Source organism: Mobula hypostoma, chromosome 20, assembly GCF_963921235.1.
Source record: "Mobula hypostoma chromosome 20, sMobHyp1.1, whole genome shotgun sequence".
In the NCBI taxonomy this organism is placed as follows: domain Eukaryota; kingdom Metazoa; phylum Chordata; class Chondrichthyes; order Myliobatiformes; family Myliobatidae; genus Mobula; species Mobula hypostoma.
The window spans coordinates 38,522,214-38,545,467 of record NC_086116.1 but is presented as its reverse complement, the minus strand read 5'-3'; the positions used below and the strand labels follow the sequence as shown (position 1 = coordinate 38,545,467).

The window sequence follows — 23,254 nt, the reverse complement described above, 5'->3', positions numbered from 1 at the left end:
TCCCATAAATATATCATCTTGCACCCTTAGCCTATGACCTGTAGTTCTAGTCTAATACAACCTCAATATGAAAAGCCTACTTGCATTTATCCTATCCTTCCCCCTCATAATTTTGCATATCTCCATCAAATCTCTCTTCATTCTCTTCCACTCCAGGGAATAAAATCCTAACCTGGAGCTCTCCACCTGATGGGGAGGTAGAGGCAAAATCCTTATTGCATTCAGAAAGTCTTTGAGTGTGCACTTAAAGAGGTATAACCTGTAAAACATTGGACAGGTGGGATTAAGCCTTGTCATTCTTTCTTGGCTGGTGTGGATGGGCCAAATGGCTTCCCTCCTGTTTCAGAAGGAGAGTTTGCTCAGCAGCATTCCACAAAAGCATCACTCTGTTAATCATTTTCCCAGCCCACTGCTGTCTCAATTCACTTAACACCCTAAAAGAATAGAATTCCAGTTGTTTTCTATTTCACCAGCTGCCTTGTTAAAATGAGACCTCACTGATGGGGGGATTTAAAGTGCATTAAAATTACCTCAGCCTGAGGGAACTACTTTTATTGAATGGTTAGAATGTGCAGGGATCAAGAGATTAATGTACCCAAATCAGAAAGGCATTGTAAGAGCTGAAAAATGTTATTAAAAAGTAAACTGGAATTCTGATTAGAAACAATACCATTCCACACCCTAACTATGCCCTCTTCTTACAACTGAAGTAGTAGCTTTTGGGGAAAAAAGATAGTACAGATTTAGAATCCAAAGGCTAGATTTATTTTGGAACCTCTCCTATTCCTCTCACCCACCACAAAATAACATCAGATTGGTCAGAATCCATCATTATAACCCATTTGGCATCTGTAAGGCATTGTAGTAAATTTGCCTTCTGCTGGAGGAATTCAGCAGGTCAAGCAGCATCTGTAGGAGGTGGAGAGCAACTGTCAGTGTTTATCTGGAGTTAGAGTACAAAGGGAAGATAGCCAGTGTACAGGGGGAATTGGAATCGGTTTACTGTTGTCAGATGTACCAAGGTACAGTGAAAAGCTTGTCTTGCGTACTGTTCACACAGATCAAGTCATTACACAGTGCACTGAGGTCAAACAATAACAATGTAGGTGAAAGAGTAACACCTATAGTGCAGGTAAACAATAAGGTGCAAGAACACAATGAGGTAAAGTGCTAGAGAATCTTATCGTACTAGAGAATCCTTTAATAGTCTTGCAACAATGGGGTAGAAGCTGCCTTTGAGCCTGGCAGTACATTCTTTCAGGCTTTTGTATCTTCTGCTCGATGGAAGAAGGGAGAAGAGGGAAGTGTCCAGGGCAGGAGGAGTCTTTGATCATGCAGGCTGTGCAACGTGTCGACAGAGTCCATAGAGGGGAGGCTGGCTTGCACGATGTGCTGAACTCTCAGCACTTTTTTGCTGTCACGTGCAGATGGGCCGTAGTGAGACAGAAACCTACTGTGACTGGTAGACTGAGCACCGGTGAAGGATGACAGGCACATTGAGCTAGATAGGGGAGGGGTAGAGTTGGGGGACAAGGGCAAGTGGACGATAAATTTAGGCAGAGTAAAAAAAAATAAGAGGTTGATGGATCAAAGTGGGGGAAAGGACAGAGTGGAAGTGGTGAGTTACAGTAGAATTGTGTTCCTGGGCTATTAATCCAGAGGCCTAGATTACAAATATATGAACTTAAATCCTGCCTTGTGAGCTTTGGATCAATTAAATAAATGCGGAATACAAAGCTCATACCAGTAACTGGGGGCCAAAATTTTTTTATATTGTAGTTAACATTCCATCTAGTTTACAAGGGAAGGAAATCTGCCACCCTCACCTATTTGGGATGTGGTCATGAATGTGATTGGTTCTTAAACTTGCTCTGACACAACTTGTTTCGACATGCAGTGGTCAGAAAGCCTCAAGGAAATGCTACATCCCATCAGTCATTATTGTATTGAGGGTTTAAGAATATCCCTGTAGTACAGGGATGAGGAGGGATTTCTTTCGGCAGAGGGTGGTGAATCTGTGGAATTCCACAAGGCAGCTGTGGAGGCCAAGTCATTGGGTATATTTAAAGCGAAGGTTGATAGATTCTTGACTTCTAAGGGCGTCAAAGATTACGGGGAGAAGGCAGGGGAATGGGGTTGAGAGGGATAATAAATCAGCCATGATGGAACGGTGGGCCACATTTAATGTGCAGAGTGGTCTAATTCTGCTCCTGTGTCTTATGGTCTTTAAAGTAACTGTTGTCTCCTTTGCTAAGAGAGCTCAGAACTTGCACGTTACCAAGCAATTTCACCTGATTAAAATGTTTGGATTCTATATGTTTCCCCCTAAAAGCTTAAAGAAATTTGTGTTATCCTCTCAGCGATTAAAAGAGTTTGAATACTTAATCAAAAGATGAACTTTGGATCCAGAACTCATGAGATAATGGATGTTATTTGATGATGGATAATGGTTTGTCTCTATTCATGCCCCATGAAAGAAAATTACCTTAAGAAATATTTAGTAGGGTGTCAAAAGTTACAAGGAGAAGGAGAATGGAGTTGAGAGGGATATTAAATCAGTCATGATGGAATGGTGGAGCAGACTCGATAGGCCAAATGGTAGGTTAGAAGGTTAATTGGTCATTGTAAATTGTTCAGTGATTAGGCTAGGGTTAAATTGGGGGGTGTTGGGTGTTGTGGCTCAAAGGCCCAGAAGTGCCTATTCTATGCTGTATCTCGAAATAAAATAAAATTTTTAAATAGCCTAATTCTGCTTCTATTTCTTATAGTCTTGTGCTACTTTGGTCACATGTATATTTATTGGATTGGAGGAGAGGCAGGAACTCATGCAAGAATTCAAATCTAAAATATTAATTCAAGAGGAGTCTCCTTTCTGTTGGCTTTCATTCTCAAACCTCATTAGAACCTAAGTATTTAAGGGAGACAGAGTTCTGACCATGAACCTCATCATGCTTAGTGAGGCCACCTTAACAATTGCCTACAGGAAGCTAGAGAGCTGCAGCAAAAGATTTTTAAAAATTGCAATGTTATGGTACATTCATCACAGGTACATAAAGCTTGATGAAATGTAATTCTTTTGCCCACTGCTCACGAGCACAACTATGGTATTACTGTATTTATTTTTCAGAAAGCTGTGATTATAGAGTGAAATTTTCAGTGAAATTTAAACCTAATGTTGCAAAGGGAAACAAAAACTCAAATGGGATTTAAACAGGAATCTTTTACGTGTTGGCCTGTGGCATTGACCAGGAGTCTTTTCAGAGTATGAAATTTGTATAAAATTTTGTTATTAATTTTGTTGCTCCCTCCTTCAAGCCATGAACTTGGCCAAATTAGAACATAACATAAGAAAATAGGAGCAGGAGTTGGCCGCTTGGCCCCTCAAACCTGTCCTGCCATTCAATATAATCACAGATGATCTGCCCCAAGCTGCATCTCCCCTTCTGTACCAGTAGTCCAAATTCTCTGATCTGTCAAACACGTGTCTACTTCCTCTTTAATACCTCCAATGATCCAGTGTCCACCACCTGGGATAGAGAATCTCTTTGTCAATATTGGTCATTTTTCTAATGCCCAATTAAAATCAGACTGAACAGAGCATTTCTAGCATCAGAATCTCGCTTGTTATTTCCGATATATGTTGTCAAAAATTGTTGTTTTGCGGCAGCAGTAAAACGCAAGACATGAAAAACGAATAAACAGTGCAGAGGATTAATTACAAGGTAGTCCATGGATTCTTAGGCCATTCAAAAATCTAATAGCAGAGGAGATCTGAATGCTGAAAGGAAGAAGCTGTTCCTAAAGCGTAGAGTGTGAGTCTTCAGATTCCTATATCTCCTTTCTGATGGTAGATGGTTTTCTCTGTTACAGTTTTTGAAGTAATGTCCTCTGACAGTGGACCCCTACCCACCGCCCCCCCCGCCTCCCCACTGCCCAACGCATCATCCTAATAAACAGCGTTCTTAAGTCTGGCCAACACAAATTCCTTAAATACTTAAGTCTGCAGCAGAGAATAGCCTTGCCTACGGCTTTCTGTTCAGCAGCCTCGTCTGTCAAAACCAACCAGGCATTGTCACAGCCACAAGGGTGTTTGATTTGTGTTGTCACCAGATTCCATAATTGGGTTACAGGGTAGTTTCAGAAGCAAAGGCATCTGGACACGGTGAGTCTGCAAGTCTGTAAAGGTTCCATCTATTTCAAATTGTCATTAAAGCCCTCCATCGCTCTCTTCCTCTTCCTGTCTTTACGTGTCTCCACAACTGACACTCTGGACTTGTTATACAGGAAGTACAGCTCCAGTCGCTAAGGCCACAGTCATTGAAGACAGCACAGTGGCAAACATAGAACAGTACAGCACATAAACAAACGGTTTAGTCCGTGGCGAACACGATGCCAAATTATACTGAATCTCTTCTGCCCACACATGAACCATATCCCTCCATTCCCTGCGTATTCATAAACACACAAGATTCTGGAGATGCTGGAAATCTAGAGCAACACGCACACAAAATGCTGGAGGGATGCAGCCAAGTCAGGTGGCATCTTTGGAGGGGAATAAACCCTCACTATTTCAGGCCGCAACCCTTCATCAGGACTGGAAAGGAAGGGGGAAGAAGTCAGAATAAGAAGGTGGGGGAGGGGAAGTGTACAAACTGGCAACTGGTAGGTGAGGCCATATAAGGGAGGGTGGGTGGGTGAGCCAGGGAGAGCGATGAAGTGAGAGCTGGGAGGTGATTGGTGGAAGCGGTGAAGGGTTGAATAAGAAGGAATCTGATAGGACAGTGGACCATGAAAGAAAGTGATGGAATAATGGAATCAGAGGGAGGTGAGAGGGTAATCAGAATAGCGAATGGAAAAAGGGAGAAGAGGGGAGGGGGAGAAATTGATATTAAACCACACTGTTGTATCTGTTTCCCCCACTAGTCATGGCACCTATGTCAAAAAAACTTGGCCCGCTCATCTCTTTTTTTTAAACAAAGTCGATGCAGACTCCAAAGAGGCTTGAAGGACTAGATGAGGTTGCAGACTTGGGGAGGGACAAGATCGGGGAAGGATTAGGATTAGGAAGGAAAACGGAGGGTATTTACGGATTGGGAAACCAGCATACTTGAGAGAGAGCAGGGGGTGTTTAATCATCTCCTCTGTGGTTGTGGAAGAGAGAAAGAAAATAAACAAAAAAAACAGAGCTAAAAACTTAAACTATAATATAAACCTGCCACAGCAAGTCTTCTAAATAGGTCACTAGTTGGGATGATGATTTATCACTGTGTTTTCTACATTAGGTACACAATTGAAAAGCCTGTGATAGTGCAAAAGAAACTATTACACAGTTAAATTGGCTCACTAATTTCCCCAAAGATTTTACTAAGTTCCTTTGTGGAATCAAAGGAGATTTCAGAGACTATAATCACCAGTTTCTGCCATCTACCTTTACAAGATTCTTCCAGTGAGTTACCATCAGCTTTTTATATAAAGATGAACATCATTCTACTCAATTCTGTTACCCGCTGTCATTTTAGCACCTCATCAATGGTCAAAGCGCAGCAAGTCACTAACCTTGCAAACCCTCCCCCCAGGAGAACGTGTCATCCAGACATTAAAGACAAGGTTCCGAAGAAAGCAAGAAGCAAGTGCCTGTGTTGATCAGCATTCAATGTATTTTCTATTATTATTTTAATTCAAGGTGGAGAAGCGTACCTCAGCTTTCACCCCTGAAATTAATAAGCAGTTTGACAATTACACTTTTGCTTTAACCTCCCCCCGCCCCCACCGACTCCAAATAGAGTGAGTTCTTGATGGAAGAGCAAATGTGTGTCGTTCTCAACCACACCACTATAACTGGATAACAGGAATTCATGTGCACTATAGCTGAATAGCAGTGAGTTTTATGTGGTCTTTTCAGTGCAGCTGCTGTGTATGTAAAATGGTGTGTTGACCTACTTTCCTTTAGCTTGTGAGCACATTAACCAAGATGCTTCAGGGCTTTAGGGGCGAGGGAAAGGCATGGCTTGGTCTGACTGCTCTTGGCTTTTTAAAAACAAAACCGTCAGTGAAAATGAAATCGTTAAAAAGCTGTTGTATTTTCATGTACAACTGAGAACAGTGTCGTCTTGTGGCCGTTCTCGTAGAGTTGTGTTGGTTTAACAAGCGTCCAATCCTCTTGTCTTGTTGTTTTTTTTTGTCTCTCCTGCTCCCCTGTCCCCCTTGTCCCCACAGGCTGTGCATTTGTCACGTTTTCTACCAGGGCAATGGCACAGAATGCAATCAAAGCCATGCACCAGTCTCAGACTATGGAGGTACTGTAATGTCTGCCCTTTACTTGTTTCTTTGTGGAATATTGTGGAATGTTGGGAAGCTGCAGTATACAGCGCACTACAATATCATCCAAGTGATTTCCATGTGCTTACAGAGTACGGATTTAAAAGTGAAGCCTGCTTTACTCTTTGCAAAATGTCTGCATTTAGACCAGATCTTTCTCTTCCCTCAAAGTACCTCCCAAATTCCTATCAAACGTCGAAGTAAATTTATTGTCAAAGTACATATATGTCACCATATATTACCCTGAAATTCATTTCCTTGCATTCATTCACAGTAGAACAATTAAAAACATTAGAATCAATGAAAGCCACATACAAATAAAGACTGACAAACAACCAATGTACAAAAGACTGGCTTCAGTGGCTGATACGTTACTGAATCCAGTTGCGCAGTGTGGGGCATCCTCCCACAAAGGGAGTTGTTTTTCTGAATGAAGTAGAAGTGTTGAAAGAGCTCAGCTGGTGGACACCACACAGAGGCCTGGCAAGGGGTGGGAGGAGGAGGCAGATATCTGATGGATGCCCGGTGTCCCCTTCAATGCCACCAGTTTGCCCGATCAGTGCTGACTTCAGTTGCATTCCAATTCACACTCAGATTTGGTTATAGTTATCTGAAACACACAATGAAATAATGCCATTTGCATTAGTAGCTGGCACACCCAAGGATGTGCTGGGGGCAGCCCGCAAGTGTTGCCACACATTCTGGCACCAACACAGCACGCACACAGTGTTCAGCAGAACAACACAAGCAGCAGCAACAATAACACAACAAAGGAAGACAATAACAGCAAAGCAACACACAGAAAATGCTGAAGGAACTCAAGCGGATCAGGCAGCATCCACGGAAATTAACCAGCAATTGACATTTCAGGCCGAGGCCCTTCTACAGCCCTGGAAAGGAAGGGGGAAAGAGACCAGAAAAAGAAGGTGGGGGAGAGGAAGAAGCATAGTTAGAAGAAGATAGGTGAAACCAGGTGGGTGGCAAAAGTAAAGAGCTGGAGATGAAGGAATCTGATGAGGAAGAGAGTGGACCATAGGAGATAGGGAAAGAAGAGATGCATCAGGGAGAGGAGGTAGGCAGGTGTGGAGAAGAGGTAAGAGGTCAGAGTGGGGAAAAGCAGAAAGGAGGGGCGGGGTGAGAAAATTTTTCTACTGGAAAGATAAATCAATTTTCATGCCATCATGTTGGAGGCTACCTAGATGGAACGCAAAGTGTTGCTCTTCCACCCTGAGTGTGGTCACATTGTGGCATGAGAGGAGGCCATGGGCCAACATGTCGGAATCAGGAAGTTTTGCTTTTGGTGGATGGAGTGGAGCTGCTTGACAAAATAGCCCCCCAGTTTACAACGGGTATCACCAAGGTCGAGGAGGCCGCATCAGGAGCACTGGATACAATTGATGACCCCAGCAGATCCACAGGTGAAATGTTGCCTCACCAGGATGGACTGTTTGTGGCCCTGAATGGAGGTGAATGGGCCAGTGTAGCACCTTGGCCACTTGCAGGGATAAGTTCTGGGACAGGGGTTAGTGGGGAGGGACGAATGGACAAGGGAGTCACGGAGGGGACGATCCCTGCAGAAAGCAGAAAGTGGGAGGAAGGTAAAGAAGTGTTTGGTGGTGGGATCCGTTTGGAGATGGTGGAATTTGCAGAGAAAGATGTGTTGGATGCAGAGGCTCATGGGGTGGTAGATAAGGACAAGCGGAGCTCTATCACTCAGTAGGTGGAGGGACGATGGGGTGAGCGCGGATATCTGTGAAAGGGAGAGGTTGCAAGTGAGGGCAGCATTAATAAAAAAAAACCCTGTTCTTTGAAGAAGGAAGACTTCTCTGATGTCCTGGAAAGGAAAGCCTCATCCTGGGAACAGATGCAGCAGAGATGAAGGAACTGACAAAAGGGAATAGCCTTTTTACAGGAAACGATGGGAAGAGATATGGTTAGGATAGCTATGGAAGTCAAGGGAGGTGTCAGAAATGGACCAAGTGAATTTAAAGGCGGGGTGGAAGTTGGAGGCAAAGTTAATGAAATTGGGAAGCTCAGCATGGGTGAATGAAGTAGAATCAATGCAGTTGTCAATGTAGTGGAAGAAGAGTTGGGGAGCATTATCAAGAAAGGCTTGGAACATGGAATATCCTATGTAACCAACAAAAAGGCAGGCATACCTGGGGCCCATGCAGGTGCACATGGCTACCTCTCAAGTCTGGAGAAAGTGGGAGAAGCCAAAAGAGAAATTGTTGAGGCTGCGGTTCAGTATTGTCAGATGGAGGGGAACTGGTTGGTTCTTTTATTGAAAAGGAAGTAGAGAGCTTTAAGGCCTTCCAGATGGGAGATAGAAGTATATAGGGTCTGGACATCCATGGTGAAAATGAGACAGTCAGGTTTGGGGAATTGAGAGATAGTGAGATGAAGAGCAGGTGAAGTATTGCAGATGTAGATGGGAAGGGACTGAACCAAGGGGGATAGAATGGAGTTGAGGTATGAGGACATGAATTCAGTGGGGCAAGTAAGGCAGAGACAGTCAGGCTTGTGGATCTTGGATAGAAGGTAGAAGTGAACAGTGTGGTAACTATGAGTTGGTGACAATGGATGGGAACTTTCCAGAGCTGATGAGATTAGTGATGCTGTTGGAAACAGTTGTCTGATGGTCAGGAGTGAGGTCCTCTTCAAGGGGAAGTAAGAGGAGGTGTCTGAGAATTGCCGCCTGGCCTCTGCAAGGTAGAGGTCAGTCCACCACACTACAACAGCACCCCCTTTGTCAGTGAGGTTGGCACTGGTGCGGAGAGAGTTGAAGGCAGTGTGTTCAGAGGGGGTAAGGTTTGAGGAGGAGTGAGGAGTGCTGAAGTTGAGCCAGTTGATGTCTCATCGGCAATTAGAGATGAGAAGATCCAGGGCAGGCAGAGAACCAGCTCAGGGTGTCCAAGAAGAGGAGGAGAGTTGGAGATGGGAGAAAGGATCATTGGTACGGGGTGGGGAATTTTTGCCGAGGAAGTTGGCTTGGAGACGGAGGCGATGAAAGAAGAGTTCGGCATCATGGCGGGCACAAAATTCGATGAAGTGCGGGCATAGGGGGACAAAAGGTAAGGTCCTTGCTGAGGACACCACATTCTGCCGCAGAGGGGAGAGGTTCAGCAGGAATGGTGAAGACACGGTAGGGATTAGAGGGGTGAGGAAAGTTGGAAGCATCAGAGGAGGGAAGAAGGTTTAGGGTTCTCAGGGAAGGTGGAGAGGGAGGAAAATGGAGGTTCTGAGACCCCGGAGGTGATGGTGGAGCCTGAGAGACCTGGGATGGTGGGGGAAGGGGAGCCCTGGGCCCCAGTAGGTGCGAGGAAAGTCTAGGCTGGAGCCAAAGCTAATCCCTTTCCACATAGACAGGCCTCCAACCCAAGGACAAGTGGCCTCCAGGATCCAGACCTTGGCCCATGTCACTGCTGTAGCAAATAAACGGATGGAAGTTATATATGGACTCCTCCTCCCTGCCACCCCCACCTCCCATTCAAACACGATCCCAAGCCCCCAAATAACATCCATGAGCCTTGTTAAAATATAATGCGGCTGACCAGAAGTTATAAACCCAAGAGATTATTCAGGTGCAGGAAACTTTGAGTGACACACATGCTGGAGAAACTCAGCAAGTTAGGGAAGTTAGTCTTTGGAGGGGAGTCGATGTCTTGAGCCAAGACCCCAGTTTGGATGAAGGACAGTTTATTCCCCTCCGCAAATGTTATCTGACTTGCTGTGCTCCTCCAGCATTTTCTGTGTGCTGAGCGAAAGTTTGATGGGTCCATACTAAAAGGCCACTCACAGTCTTACTTTCAATTTGCTGTAAGTTTGCGAGGAAGGGCAAGCATAGGATGAAGACCCACGGCAACCAAGACCTTGTTTAGTTTGTCAGCCCACGCAGAACGTGAATGGGAGTTTGGGCCGTCAGCGCTTTCTGCCACCAGTAATGGGCAAGACACCAGACAGGGACGAAGAAGGAAAGCTGTTTGAGGGAACTGAAAGAGACTGGCACAATGCAGAACCCAAGCATTAAGTTTATTCGCTTTTTCAAAAACCAAAGATCTGGCCAAGAGTACAATGAGTTCTCTAAAAGTATACTGCAGCTACAAATAAGGTGGAATGTGTTGGGAGATGGTAACTTACTAGAAATTACAGCTTTATAATAATCTGCACGTCTTTAAACACTGTTTAACCGCAGGTCTTAAAGATCATAGCACGTAAAACTGCTCAACTAACAACTTGTTACACTCATTAAAAATAAGATTAACTTCATTGATTGCTCAGTGGTGTCTGTGGTACTTAACATGATCGGCAAGCAGATGTTGAAGTCAACTATGTCCTGTGGAGAGACCAAAGGTTAAACGTGTTTTAATTTGTTTTTGCTGTGTTTTGTTTCGACAAACCCTCCTTGAACAGGGAAGTGTTGTCGAAAGTTAATTCAGTTTCTTTCTCATTCATGTGCCGTTTACAGTTGTTTAATCTTTGTAGTGGTTGTGGGTTTTTTTGGTCCTTATTTTTCTTGCCACGTTCCTTCTTAAATTTAATAGTAAATATAAAATGTTTTTTTTTAATCATCTCCACTCCACCTTCACCAATCACCATGGCTGTGAGGCATCCATTCAAGGTGATGCTTATCAACTGAGTTATCACATTACATTTGTACTGGATAAATTAATTATCAGGGTAGCAATATTCTTTTAGCAGAGGGGAAAAAATATCACCAGTTCCAAGTAAGTTGTTTTGCATCTCCCAAGTTCACACTCTGGATGTACAGAATATATCTCTAAACTCAGGCCCAAACTTAGTGAAAGAGATGGAGGTTTTGTGGTCTCACAGTCCAGAAGGAAAGCTTAAAAAGGAGCATTCAGCTTGCCCGGTGTCTTCTGAACCACGGTTCCACACAATCTGACCCAGAAAAACACCACCAAATATTGTAAATGAAATCTTTTGGTCTTACGTCTGTTCCATCGTTTAATAAAAACTGTCACCCAAATCCATGTCATTCAAAGTTTTTGGTTAACAAAAATCGCTCAATCTTTGCGTGTCAAAAATCTGCCCAGTCTCTGATTTTAAAGTTAGCATTTACCACTTGGAAAAGAGTTCCAAATATCCACCGCCAGATCTGTGGAAAAAATACTTCCTAACTTTGTTCTTGAAAGGTTTGGCTTAAATATTTTGGCCAGAGCCACCAGTTTAGTAGAGCCTTCTACTCATCTTATTGGCTCGATCCTCGGACTGCCTCATCAGGAGACCTGACTTTTGACTCTGACTAAGTTAGCTGTAGCTCAGGCATCAGACCTGATCTGCATATTTGGAAGATCCTGTCAGATTGTCAGAGGTGCCATGTCCATTGCTGACATTCAGACTTACAGGAAAACCAGAGTACTCTAGCCTCTGATACCAACTGCAGGTCTCCCTCTGCTGTCCATTGGGTGGGTGTCAACGGGAGTTATATTGCAACCTAAATCTCTGCCCCAGTACTAGGGAGATTATTCATTTATCATCTGTTGAACGTTTGAATGCACATGTATCTTCTAATATCAAATCAATGAAAATCCTACATTAATTCATTCAACCTCTTCCATAGCCAAATCATTTTCTAATTTATTAACTGCACCGAGATGACTATTGAACATAAGACATTGAACAGTATATGCCTGTACGAGCCCTTCGTCCCATGATCTTGGGCTGACTTTTTAAGCTACTCCAAGATCAATCTAACTCTTCCCTCCTACATAGCCCATAATGCTGCATTTTTCTTTCATCCAGGAGCTTATATAAGAGTCTCTTAAATGTCTCTAATGTTAAGACCATAAGACTTTGGAGCGGAATAAGGCCATTCAGCCCATCGGGTATGCTCCACCACTCCATCATGGCTGATCCATCATCCCTCTAAACCCCATTTTCCTGCCTTCTCCCTGTAACCTTTGACACCCTGATTAATCAAGAATCTATCAACCTCCACCTTACGAGGGGTGATTGATAAGTTTGTGGCTTAAGGTAGGAGGAGTCAATTTTAGAAAACCTAGCACATTTTTCATCTCCGTCTACTTTAGGCCACAAACTTATCAATCACCCAGATGCGTTATTAACCTCAAACTTTCTGCATAATCACTCAAAGAGTTGAACTGCATGTGCATGTAATGAGATCTCTCCTCATTTGTCTAAGCTCCAGCGAGTACAGACCCAGAGTCATCAAACGCTAACGCTTACATTTCTGGGATCATTCTCATGAATCTCCTCTGGACCCTCTCCAATGCCAGCGTATCTTTTCTTAAATGAGGGCTCTAAACAGCACACAATATTCCAAGTGCAATCTGACCAAAGCCTTATAAAGCCTAAGCATTACATTTTTGCTTTTGTATTCTAATCCTCAAGAAATGAATGTTAACATTGCTTTTGCCTTCCTTACCACTAACTCAACCTGCAAGTTAACCTTCAGTGAATCAAGCACAAGAACTCCCAAGTCCCCCTGCACCTCTGATTTTTGAATTCTCTCCCCATTTACAAAATAGCCCATGCCTTTGTCCTTGTGTCAAAGTGCATGACCATGCAGTTCCCTACATTACATTCCATCTGCCACTTCTTTGACCATTCTGTCTAATTCCTTCTGCAGGCAATCCACTTCCTCAACACTGCCTGCCCTTCCACCTATCTTTGTATCATCCACAAACTTGGCCGCAATTCCTGCATCCAAATCATTGACATACAATGTGAAAAGAAGCAGACCGAGCTATGATCCCCACGGCATACTACTACTCACCGGAAGCCAACCAAAGAAGTTCCCCTCTATTCCCACTCTTTGCCTCCTGCCAGTCAGCCAATCTTCTATCCATGCTTGTACATTTCCTGTAATATCAATGGCTTTTATTTTCTTAAGTAGCCTTGTGTGTGGCACCTTGTCATAGGCTTGCCAAATAAGCAACATCCAGTGATTCTCCTTTGTCTATCCTGCTTGTTATTTCCTAAAATAATTCCCACAGATTTGTCAGGCAAGATTTCCCCCTTAGAAAACCATGCTGACTTTGGCCTATTTTATCATGTGCCTCCAGGTACCCCAAAACCTCATCTTTAATGGACTCCATCTTTCGAACCACTGATGTCAGGCTAACTGGCATGTAATTTCCCTTCTTCTGCCTCTCACCCTTAAAGAGTGGAGTTACATTTGCAATCTTCCAGTCTTTAGGGTCCATTCCAGAATCTAGTAATCCTTGCAAGGTCATTACTAATGCCTCCACAATCTCTTCAGCTACCTCTTTCAGAACCCTGGCATGCAGTCCATCCGGTCCAAATGACTTACCTATTTATTGGCTTTTCAACTTCCCAAGCACCTTCTCCTTAGTAATAGCAATGGCATTCACTTCTGCCCCTGACACTCTCACATTTCTGGCATTCTGCTAGTATCTTCCACAGTAAAGAATGAAGCAAAATACTTACTAAGCTAATCCGTCATTTTTTGTCCCCCATTACTACCTTTCCAGTGTCATTTTCTAGTGGTCTGATATCCACTCTCATCTCTCTTTCCTCTTTATATTTCTGAACAAACATGTTGTATCCTCTTTTATGCTATTGGCTAGCTTCCCTTCATATTTCATCCTTTCTCTCTTTATGGCTTTCTTAATTGCTTTCTAAAATTGGATTTTAAAGGCTTCCCAATCCTCTACCTTTCCACTATTTTTGCTCTCTTTGCCCTTTATGCTATCTTTGACTTCCCTTGTCAGCCACAGTCGCCTCATGCTCCCTTTAGAATATTTCTTCATCTTTGGGATGTATCTATCCTGCACCTTCCAAATTTCTCGCAGAAAATCCACACAGAGTGCCCCTTCCAATCAACTTCAGCCAGCTCCTCTCTCATGCCTCTGTAATTCCCTTTACTCCACTATAATACTGATACATCTGATTTTAGCTTCTCCTTCTCAAACTGTAGGTTGAATTCTATCATATTATAATCACTGTCTCCTAAGGGTTCCTTCACCTTAAGCTTCCTAATCAAGTTTTGGTCATTATGTACCACCCAGTCCAGAATTACTGTTCCCTTGGTGGACTCAACCACAAATTCCCTCTCTTGGGATCCAGCACCAACTGGATTTTCCCAATCTACCCAAATATTGAAATTCCCCCATGATTATCACAACATTGCTCTTTTTACGTGCCTTTTCTATCTGCCGTTGTAATCTGTAGCCCACATCCTGGCTTCTGTTTGGAGGCCAGTATATAACTCACATCGGGGTCATTTTACCCTTGCAGTTTCTTAACTCTACTGACAAGTATTCTACATCTTCTATGGATTTGATTGCATTTTTTACCAACAAAGCCACCCCATCCCCTCTGCCTACCTGTCTGTCCTTTTGATACAATGTGCTGTATATCCATGGATGTTAAGTTCCCAACTATGATCTTCCTTCAGCCCACAACATCATACCTGTCAATCTCTAGCAGTGCCACAAGATCATCTACCTTATTCCAAATACTGTGTGCATTGAAATATAACACCTTCAGTCCCTTATTCATCACTCTTCTTGATTTTGACCTCCGTTTACACTTTAACTCATCCCACTGACTGCAATTTTACGTTATCATTTGCCTGTCCTTCCTCATAGTTGCACTACACATTGTACTTGTATACTGACTGCCCCATCCTCAACACTATCACCCTGGTTCCAGTTCCCCTGCCAAATTAGTTTAAACTCTCTCTCACATCTAGTAAACCTACCTTCAAGTATATTGGACCCCTTGGATTCAGGTGAAACCTGTCCCTTTTGTACAGGTCCCTTTCCCAGAAGAGATCCCAATGATTCAGAAATCTGAATCCCTGCCCTCTGCTCCAGTTTCTCGGCCATGCACTCGCTGCTAAATCATCCTATTCTTGCACTCACTGGCACGTGTCACAGGCAGCAATCCAGAGGTTACTGCCCTAGAGGCCCTGCTTTTCAGCTTTCTGCCTAACTCCCTATGTTCTCTCTTCAGGACCTCCTCCCTTTTCCTTCCTATATTGTATGCACCACAATTTTTCCCTCTCCCTTTCGAACGCTGTAGACCCAATTTGAGACATTCTTGATGCTGGCACCTGGGAGACAACTTACAGTTCGGTTCTCTCTTTCAGAGTCTGGTTTCTTCTCCACTCATTATGGAATTCCCTATCACTACTGAACTCCTCGCCTCCCCCCCTTCCCAGACTCAGTGCCAGAGACCTGATTACTGCAGCTTCCCCCTGATGTCATTGGCCCCCCCCAACAGTATCCAAAGAAGTATACTTATTATTGGGGGGGGGGAATGGCCGCAGGTCGCCTGTTCCCTTCCCCTCCCCTGATAGTTACCCAGGCACCTGCCCCCTGCAACCAAGGGGTGACTAATTCACTGTAGCTCCGATCCATCACCTCCTCATTTTCACATACGAGCTGAAGCTCATCCAGCTGCAGCTTCAGTTGCTTAACATGGTCCCTAAGAAGCTGCAGCTTGATGCACTTTGTGCATATGGAGTTATCAGGGAGCCTGGAGGTCTCCTAGATTTCCCATACTTTACACAAGGAACATAACACTACCTCCAGGTCCATTCTCAGTGCACTAGCTATGCATTAACAGAAATAAAACTGAGTTAAAACTTTCCGATTTACATACTTAGACCCTCTGCCTGTGCCTGCCCAAGTTTGCTCTCGCCTAAGCCCGTTGAGCCAAAGCCAGAACACTCTTAGCAATGCCCCATTCCAACAATGGCCACTCCGCTTACATCTCCTTTCCTTTTATTGGCCTGGTGCTGACTTCACCCCACCAACAAGAAGTTGAAAGCTGTGGTGCTCTTTTTAAACCTCGCGCTGTGTCCCAAAAAATGACCTCTCTTGCTGTATCACCAATGACCGACCTCTCACACTGATTTCAGCCCTCTGCTCCGAAGCTCCTTTTAAACCTCACGTTGCCTCACCAGCGAGCGACCTGTCCTGCTGATTTCAGCCTGCCGATATGTACCAGCCTTTGACACCACCATCAGTGCTTTCCAGGCACCTACCACTCTGTATAAAAAAACATACCTCTAACACCTCCTCAAAACTTTCCTGTACCCATCCTAAAAGAATGTCCTCTGGTTTTAACCATTGCTTCCCTGGGAAATAAGGTGCGGGCTATCCACTTTATCCATGCCTCATCATCTTATACATCTATGCCTCATCATCTTATACGTCTTTCATCCCCTTTCACTCCAAAAATGAAAAACCCTAGCTAGCTCAGCCTTTCCTTATAAGACATATTCTTTACTCCAGACAGCATCCCGGTAAATCTCCAGTGATCATTCTCTAAAACTTCCACATTTTTCCTATAATGAGGTGACCAGAACTGTACATAATACTCCAAGTGTGGTCTGACCAGAGTTATATGGAGTTGCAGCATTACCTTGTGGCTAGAGGACTCAGTCCCCTGACTAATGAGGGCCAGTATACCATACGCTTTCTTCATAACCCTATTCTACATGCATCTCTCCTTTCTGCTGATATGGCTATATTGGTCTAAATGCTCTTGGATGCCACTGTTGCAAGATGAAGGGAGTATTGGGTTTTGTCTGGACGCCAAATGGGGACACTGTTCCAGCATGTAAATACAGAACCACAGCATCAGCTTGTCACTGCATTAGTAACATCTGAAGTAACAAGATGGTTATCTCAGGGATATCACCAATATTGACACTGAGCCTAAAAGGAGGTATGAAGGAAAATCGCTAAAAGCCCAGCCAAAGGCACAGATTTAGTAGAAAAGCACTTGTTTAAGAGAAGAACTAGAACAAGGCAACACCATCAGCAGAGCAAGGATGAAGTACTACAGAATAGCCAGTGCTTTAATTTTGTGCGAAGCTCTTAAATGTGAGGCTGTAATACAGAGGGAATTCAGTGGTGACAGGGAGCTGTAATTGAAATAAAAGCTCATCATTGGGTCAACTGGGACCATGTAAAAGCACATCCCTGATTCCTCATAGTGCAGTTCCAGACCTTGTGCATTCTGAGATGCCCTCTCTGGTCAGTGGAGACAAACTCAAGTTCTCTTGTTTACACTAAACAACTCACAGGGAAACACTTGTCATTGCAGTAGCGTAGTGGTTAGGCCAACACTTTACAATACCAGCAAACCCAGGTTTAATTCTCGCCGCTGCCTGTAATGACAGCATATGTTCCCCCCATGACTGCATGGGTTTCCTCTGGGTACTCCGGTTTCCTTTCACAGTTCAAAGACATACCAGTTGGTAGGTTAATTGGTCATTGTAAATTGTCCCGTGATTAGGTTAGCATTAAATTGGGGGTTGCCGGGTGTCGCAGATCGAAGAGCCAGCAGGGCCTATATCGTGTTGTATCCCAATAAAAACAATTAAATAAAATGCAGTGCCATTAAAGTCAGTGGAATCAAATATTAAAAACAGCCATTAACACACTTGTATTAACCTACTGTATTGTTCATTTTGTGTATAAATCAGAAGACTAATTTGTATTCCCTTCCCCACTGAATGAGTCTTTAGCAGAGTGAATCAATAGATTTTTGAGGTGAACATCACCTCATCCCCATCTTTGCGTGTTGAGAGATATCCCAATAGCATCAGTTGAAAAATAAACTGTCAACTATTAGCTGCTGTCATTAAAAAAAAATCCTACAATTAAATTTACTGCTGATAATTTAATCTCCAAACAGAATTGTGTGCAATGAAGATATTTTCTTAAATGTAAGATTTGTTGGTGTTTATTTTGCAGTATGTGTACTAGTCAGTTTAATTTGCTGATGTTCCTGCAAACACAGTTGTTACAGTTATAAAGATGCATTAGTCCTCAATTTATCTAGCTTGCTTTCATTATTTGCAAGCATTTTAATCCGCTTCATGCATATTGCTCTCTTAAATTGCAATGGATTTTAATTTAAGCGAGCCTTTTGTCAACTGATTCAAATCAGATCAAGCTCTCTGGTGGCTAGGGGAGATCCCACTGTGGTGTTTTAGTAGAGAACAACATAGAACCTCACCACATCATCCATGTCCCTCAATCTACATCACCTGAAGGTAGAGAAAATACAGGAATATGGGAAAAAGGCGAACTGGGTTGCTCAGCATTGGGCCAATCAACAGGGCAAATAACCACCTCCAATACTGTGTCAACTCCCTTAGAGCTTTACTCTGAATTTAATGTGCTCCCTCCTAAACATTTGGAGGAATCGGCAGGAGTTAAAATCAGGTTATATATTCACTCATTAACATGGAGGTGGCCTCTTCATGGGGTTCTCGTGCCAGAGGCTCTCACCTGACCCAGCAATTTAAACACAATGACTTAAAGCAAACGTTTGAGAATGTTCTGTTCGGGAAGCAGAAGTGTCAGCGTAACCCGTTTCCATGGTGATAATTGCATTCAAGCTTCCGATGTGCTGTAAGCTTTTTTTTTGGTTTAAATAGCTTCTTATTGGCACTTTTCCTTGTCCTGTTCCTTTGTCCACATATTTCTTATTTAATTAGAGACGAATAAACTCTAAACGTATTGACAATTTTTTAATGAATTATCCAGGGACTCTCTGGGCCCATTAGCTGATGTAATAGTCACTGACAAAGAAGTTTAAAATTAGGCCTGATGAATTTTAAAGCTGCTAGCCAATGTACATTTTGAAACTAGGATCCTTGGATTGGTTGGAGCGGGGTGGAGGGGGAATTTCATTCACCAGTTACCTCAGCAGATGAACAAACACCTAGTTTCGCTAGCCACCCAGATTCCCAAAGGCCAGCTCTGTTAGCACTAGTAACCCAGGCGTGGAATCCTCTCCCTGTGAATGATGTTCTGTAGCTAAGTGCAGTCAAGGCACTGATTGATCACATTTTTAGATACTGGGGAAAGAAAATCAAGAGAAGCAGGTTACTGGATCAAATGGGTTACTGGATTTGCAGCTTAGCCATGATTTTGCTGAATGCAGGAAAGCGTTGAATAAACCATTCCTTAAATTCTTGACTTGAGGCACAAGCAATACATATTTCTCCCCTGTGATAACATGACAAGGACATTAATCATTAATTAAAAAGGGATTGTAGTTTCCGTACAGACATTGCCTATGACCTTTGTTTAAAATGTTGCTGGGCATCTTTCTGCCTGGATTTCTGATGTGGGACGTGTGGAGATTTGACAGAGTAGCCTGGATATAGTCAGGATGGACTCAGTACTTCTAACCGTAGGATGTCTGATACCAGAGGGAAAAGATGTCACTGTTTACTGCAGATCAGCTAGGAGCAAAGGCAGTGAGTAGAGCAACAGCTACAAACGTCAGGGCAGTTTCATTCCTTGGTTATGTAAACCCTTGTTAAGGTTGAGGTAATAAGGCCCAGATACTAGACACAAGTGATTATGTAGATGCTGGAAATCTTGGGCAACACACACAAAATGCTGGAGGAACTCAGCAGGCCAGGCAGCGTCTATGGAGGGGAATAAACAGTCTGCGCAGTCTGCGTTTCAGACTGAACCCCTTCATCACGATAGGAGGGGGGAAGAGTCCAGAATAAGAAGGTGGGAGGAAGAGGCGACGGAGTACAAGCTGGCATTTGAAACCAGGTGAGGGGGAAGGCTGATTTCTTCTTCATCCCTTCACTTCTTCCACCGATCACCTTCTTTCTATTTCCTCATTTGGATCTTCCCTCTCACCCCTTCTCTTCTCCTCACCAGCCCATCACCTTTCTCCAGATCCCATCCTACTTCCCTTTCTTCCAGTGTCCACTGTCCTCTCCTATTAGATTCCTTTTTCTCCAGCTGTTCACCTCTCCACCTATCACCTCCCAGCTACTTACTTCAAGCCCTCCTCCCCCACTCATCCATCTTCCCCCTCACCTGCCAGCTTCTACTCCTTCCACTCCCCCCCCCCCACCTTCTTTCGTGGCTTTGTCTCCCTTTGCAGCCCCAAAGAAGGGTCTTGGCCCAAAGCCAACTGTTTATTCCCCTCCAGGGATGCTGCCTGGCCTGCTGAGATCCTCCAGCATTTTGTGTGCATAGCTGTGGTTAGGGCGTTGGACCAGCGATCTGAAGGTTGTGGGTTCAAGCCTTGGCTGGGGCAGCGTGTGTGTCCTTGAGCAAGGCACTTAACCACACAATGCTCCAGTCTCCCCAGCTGAGAATGGGTACCGGCAAAAAATGCTGGGGGTTAACCTCACTAAAGACTGGCATCCTATCCGGTGGGGCGGGGGGGGAGGTGGAGTCTCATACTCTCAGTCGCTTCACGCCATGGAAACCGACATAAGCACTGGCCTGATGGGCTACAAGGCTTGTGACAGACTTTAATCTTTTAATAGCTCAAGATCCAGATACTGCCCTTTGTTTGTTTGTGCTGTAGGACTCCTGAGGCAGTTATCTTCAGTTCTCTCCTGGGTAACATGTTTGAATGTAAATCCCATTGAAGACAAAGTTTGGGATGAAATCTATAATCAAATAGCATCATGCTGTTGATCACTGGGATTATATAGGCTCCCATTCAAGAACTGTAAGGTAATGGACAGGAATCATAATACAGCATAGTTCAACCCTTGTTGATAGGGCACCCAAAATTATAGTACCAGTTTTAATAAATGACTTTATAAACATAGCTATTGGCTTATTTATTGAAAGATAAATGATAACAGATTTGTGGAGATAAAATCTATGCTTTGAAGTCCTGTTAGGCAAAGGTATTCAGCCAAGGCTTTTACCACAGCTTTGAATATGCAGCTCACCTCAAGCCCTTTGATCCAGTCTTTTTCCAGCAATGGGGATTCTGTGATTGACGGTATGCACTAATTATCAGTAGTGGCTCTGCATAACGATAGAACGGCAAAGGTTCTGAGCAGCATTTAATTTAAAAAAAGGTATGAAGACTTTTAAAGTAATAAGCCAGGTGCCTGCTTTTAACCATTTGAGGGATTCTGTTACCATCTTACATCTCTCACAGAGGGTAAGTATTCAAATTCTTTCTCGTTCTGTTTCCAGCCTGATCAGAGATCTGAACGGGGCTCGAAAGTGAAAGCTTTTGTGTGACAGGGCTTGGGAAAAGAGGGAAGAATTAAAACCTTTTGTGCCACTGTTAACAGAAGAAGTTCTGTATGCTTATGCCTACAAAATGGACAGGAGTGGGGTGAGAGCAAGAGCGGGGAGAACGACAAGTGGAATCAGCAAGGGGTCCTTTTCCTAATTCAAGTATATTAAGTCCTCATGAGAAGTGTTGGTGAATAACACTGGGTAGTGGACAACGAGATTGCTCCCCAGCTTGGGCTATGCTCCAATTCCACTTTGGGATGCAATGTTGAAGGGGGGGAGGGGAGGGAAGAAGCATTTTAAACCTGATTTGATCTTTGACCTTGGAACTTAATCCTAACCATGCACACACGTGGCGACGTGGTCGTGTAATTGTTAGCGCAGTCACTTAACAACGCCTGCGATTCTAGCTGCTGTCTGTCAGGAATTTATATATTCTCCCTTTGACAGCGTGGGTTTCCTTTGGGTCCTCCAGTTCCGTCCCTCATTCCAAACACATTTGGGTTAGGGTTAGCGAGTTGTGGGCATGCTATCTTGGTGCTGGAAACATGGCGATACTTAGGGCAGCCTCCAGCACAATCCTCGGACTGTGTTGGTTGTTGACACAAAGTGAACCATTTCACCATATACATGTGACAAATAAAGATAATCTTTAAAACCCATCATGTGGAAAGCGGGACCAGAAAGGGATTCTGTTCCTGATTACTGTATATTAAGCCCTCATGGAAATTGTTGGTGGATAGCACTGGGAGACTGCTCCCTGGCAGGATAATGCTCCAATTTCAACATGGGATGAAATATTGAGGGGGGGGATACGTGGAGGAAAAGACATTTTGAAACCAGACTTGATCATTTGACCTCGGGAACTGAATCCTAACCACACGTGCCTCTTTCTGCAACAGGGCTGTTCCTCACCAATTGTGGTCAAGTTTGCCGACACTCAGAAGGACAAGGAACAAAGGCGCCTACAGCAGCAGCTGGCTCAGCAGATGCAGCAGCTGAACACAGCTACCTGGGGAAACCTCACTGGGCTCGGAGCCCTGGGGCCACAGTACCTGGCTGTAAGTGGTCAATGGGGATCCAAGAACGGTGGCGAAATTGGAACAAAAGAAGTTTTCGTACCCCAAAACATGCATACAGTCAGTCTTTTTTATTTCTTTCTATCTTTCTTTCTTGATGCAGCTTAACTGGGCATATGAACTGGATGTCAGTGGGTTTATCTCCGTCAGGGAATGGAGGGGTGGAGGAGACTTGATAATCTCAGTACAGCTGGAGAAATATTTACTATTACCACCGACTTCATGGTTTTGCATAGAACACTCTTAAATTGCATTTCCAATGTGTAGTTTCCAGTAATCCCAGTAATTACTGTAGTTCTGGATCTCAATAGGAGATCTAAGAATCTAGTCCAATCCAATTACAAAAAATTATTGGGATATTCCCACCAATGTTTCCTGCTTCGAAAGAGTTAAAGGTAATGACCTGTATTTATGTGACTCCCTGCAACGTCTCAGGATGTCCAGATAATGTTTTTTTTTAAATAGGCCGTGCCCGTTACCATGCTGTATCTCTAAATTTGAAAAAAAGGTTTTCTTTAGTAACTTGATCATAGAAAAATCCCACAAGCAACAACGTGTTCAGCTGTTTCTGAGGTGGAAATCCTAGCCATGACACTGGAGAGAAATCCCTTCTCTTCAAAATAACCCAGCTCAGAAATCAGGCATGACCTCAATCAATTATGTCATTTGTGGATAGCATCTTCAACAATGTTGATCTCCCTCGGCACTCCAGAGCTCTCAGACTGGTTTGTAGGCTCGAATCTTTGCAACGGCACTTGAACCCACATTAGACTCAGGTGGGCCAGCTGCCGCTGAACCTTAGCTAACAGAGCAAACTGAGCAACATGCACAAAGTGCTGGAGAAGCTGCGGAGAGGAATAAGCA

General features: G+C 43.7%; 1 protein-coding gene across 27 annotated transcripts in view; it reads left to right on the top strand.

Annotated features, from left to right (window-relative positions):
* celf2 (cugbp, Elav-like family member 2) overlaps positions 1–23,254 on the top strand; it is a 1,121,102-nt gene that overhangs the window by 1,034,666 nt on the left and 63,182 nt on the right. For 22 of the 27 annotated variants that reach the window (XM_063072708.1, XM_063072701.1, XM_063072709.1 and 19 more), the window contains 2 exons: positions 6,217–6,296; positions 22,214–22,450. In XM_063072708.1, the coding sequence (XP_062928778.1) occupies positions 6,217–6,296; positions 22,214–22,450 (317 nt within the window). The remainder of the gene's footprint in view (positions 1–6,216; positions 6,297–22,213; positions 22,451–23,254) is intronic. The other 5 variants (XM_063072718.1, XM_063072717.1, XM_063072707.1 and 2 more) reach the window with 2 other exon arrangements.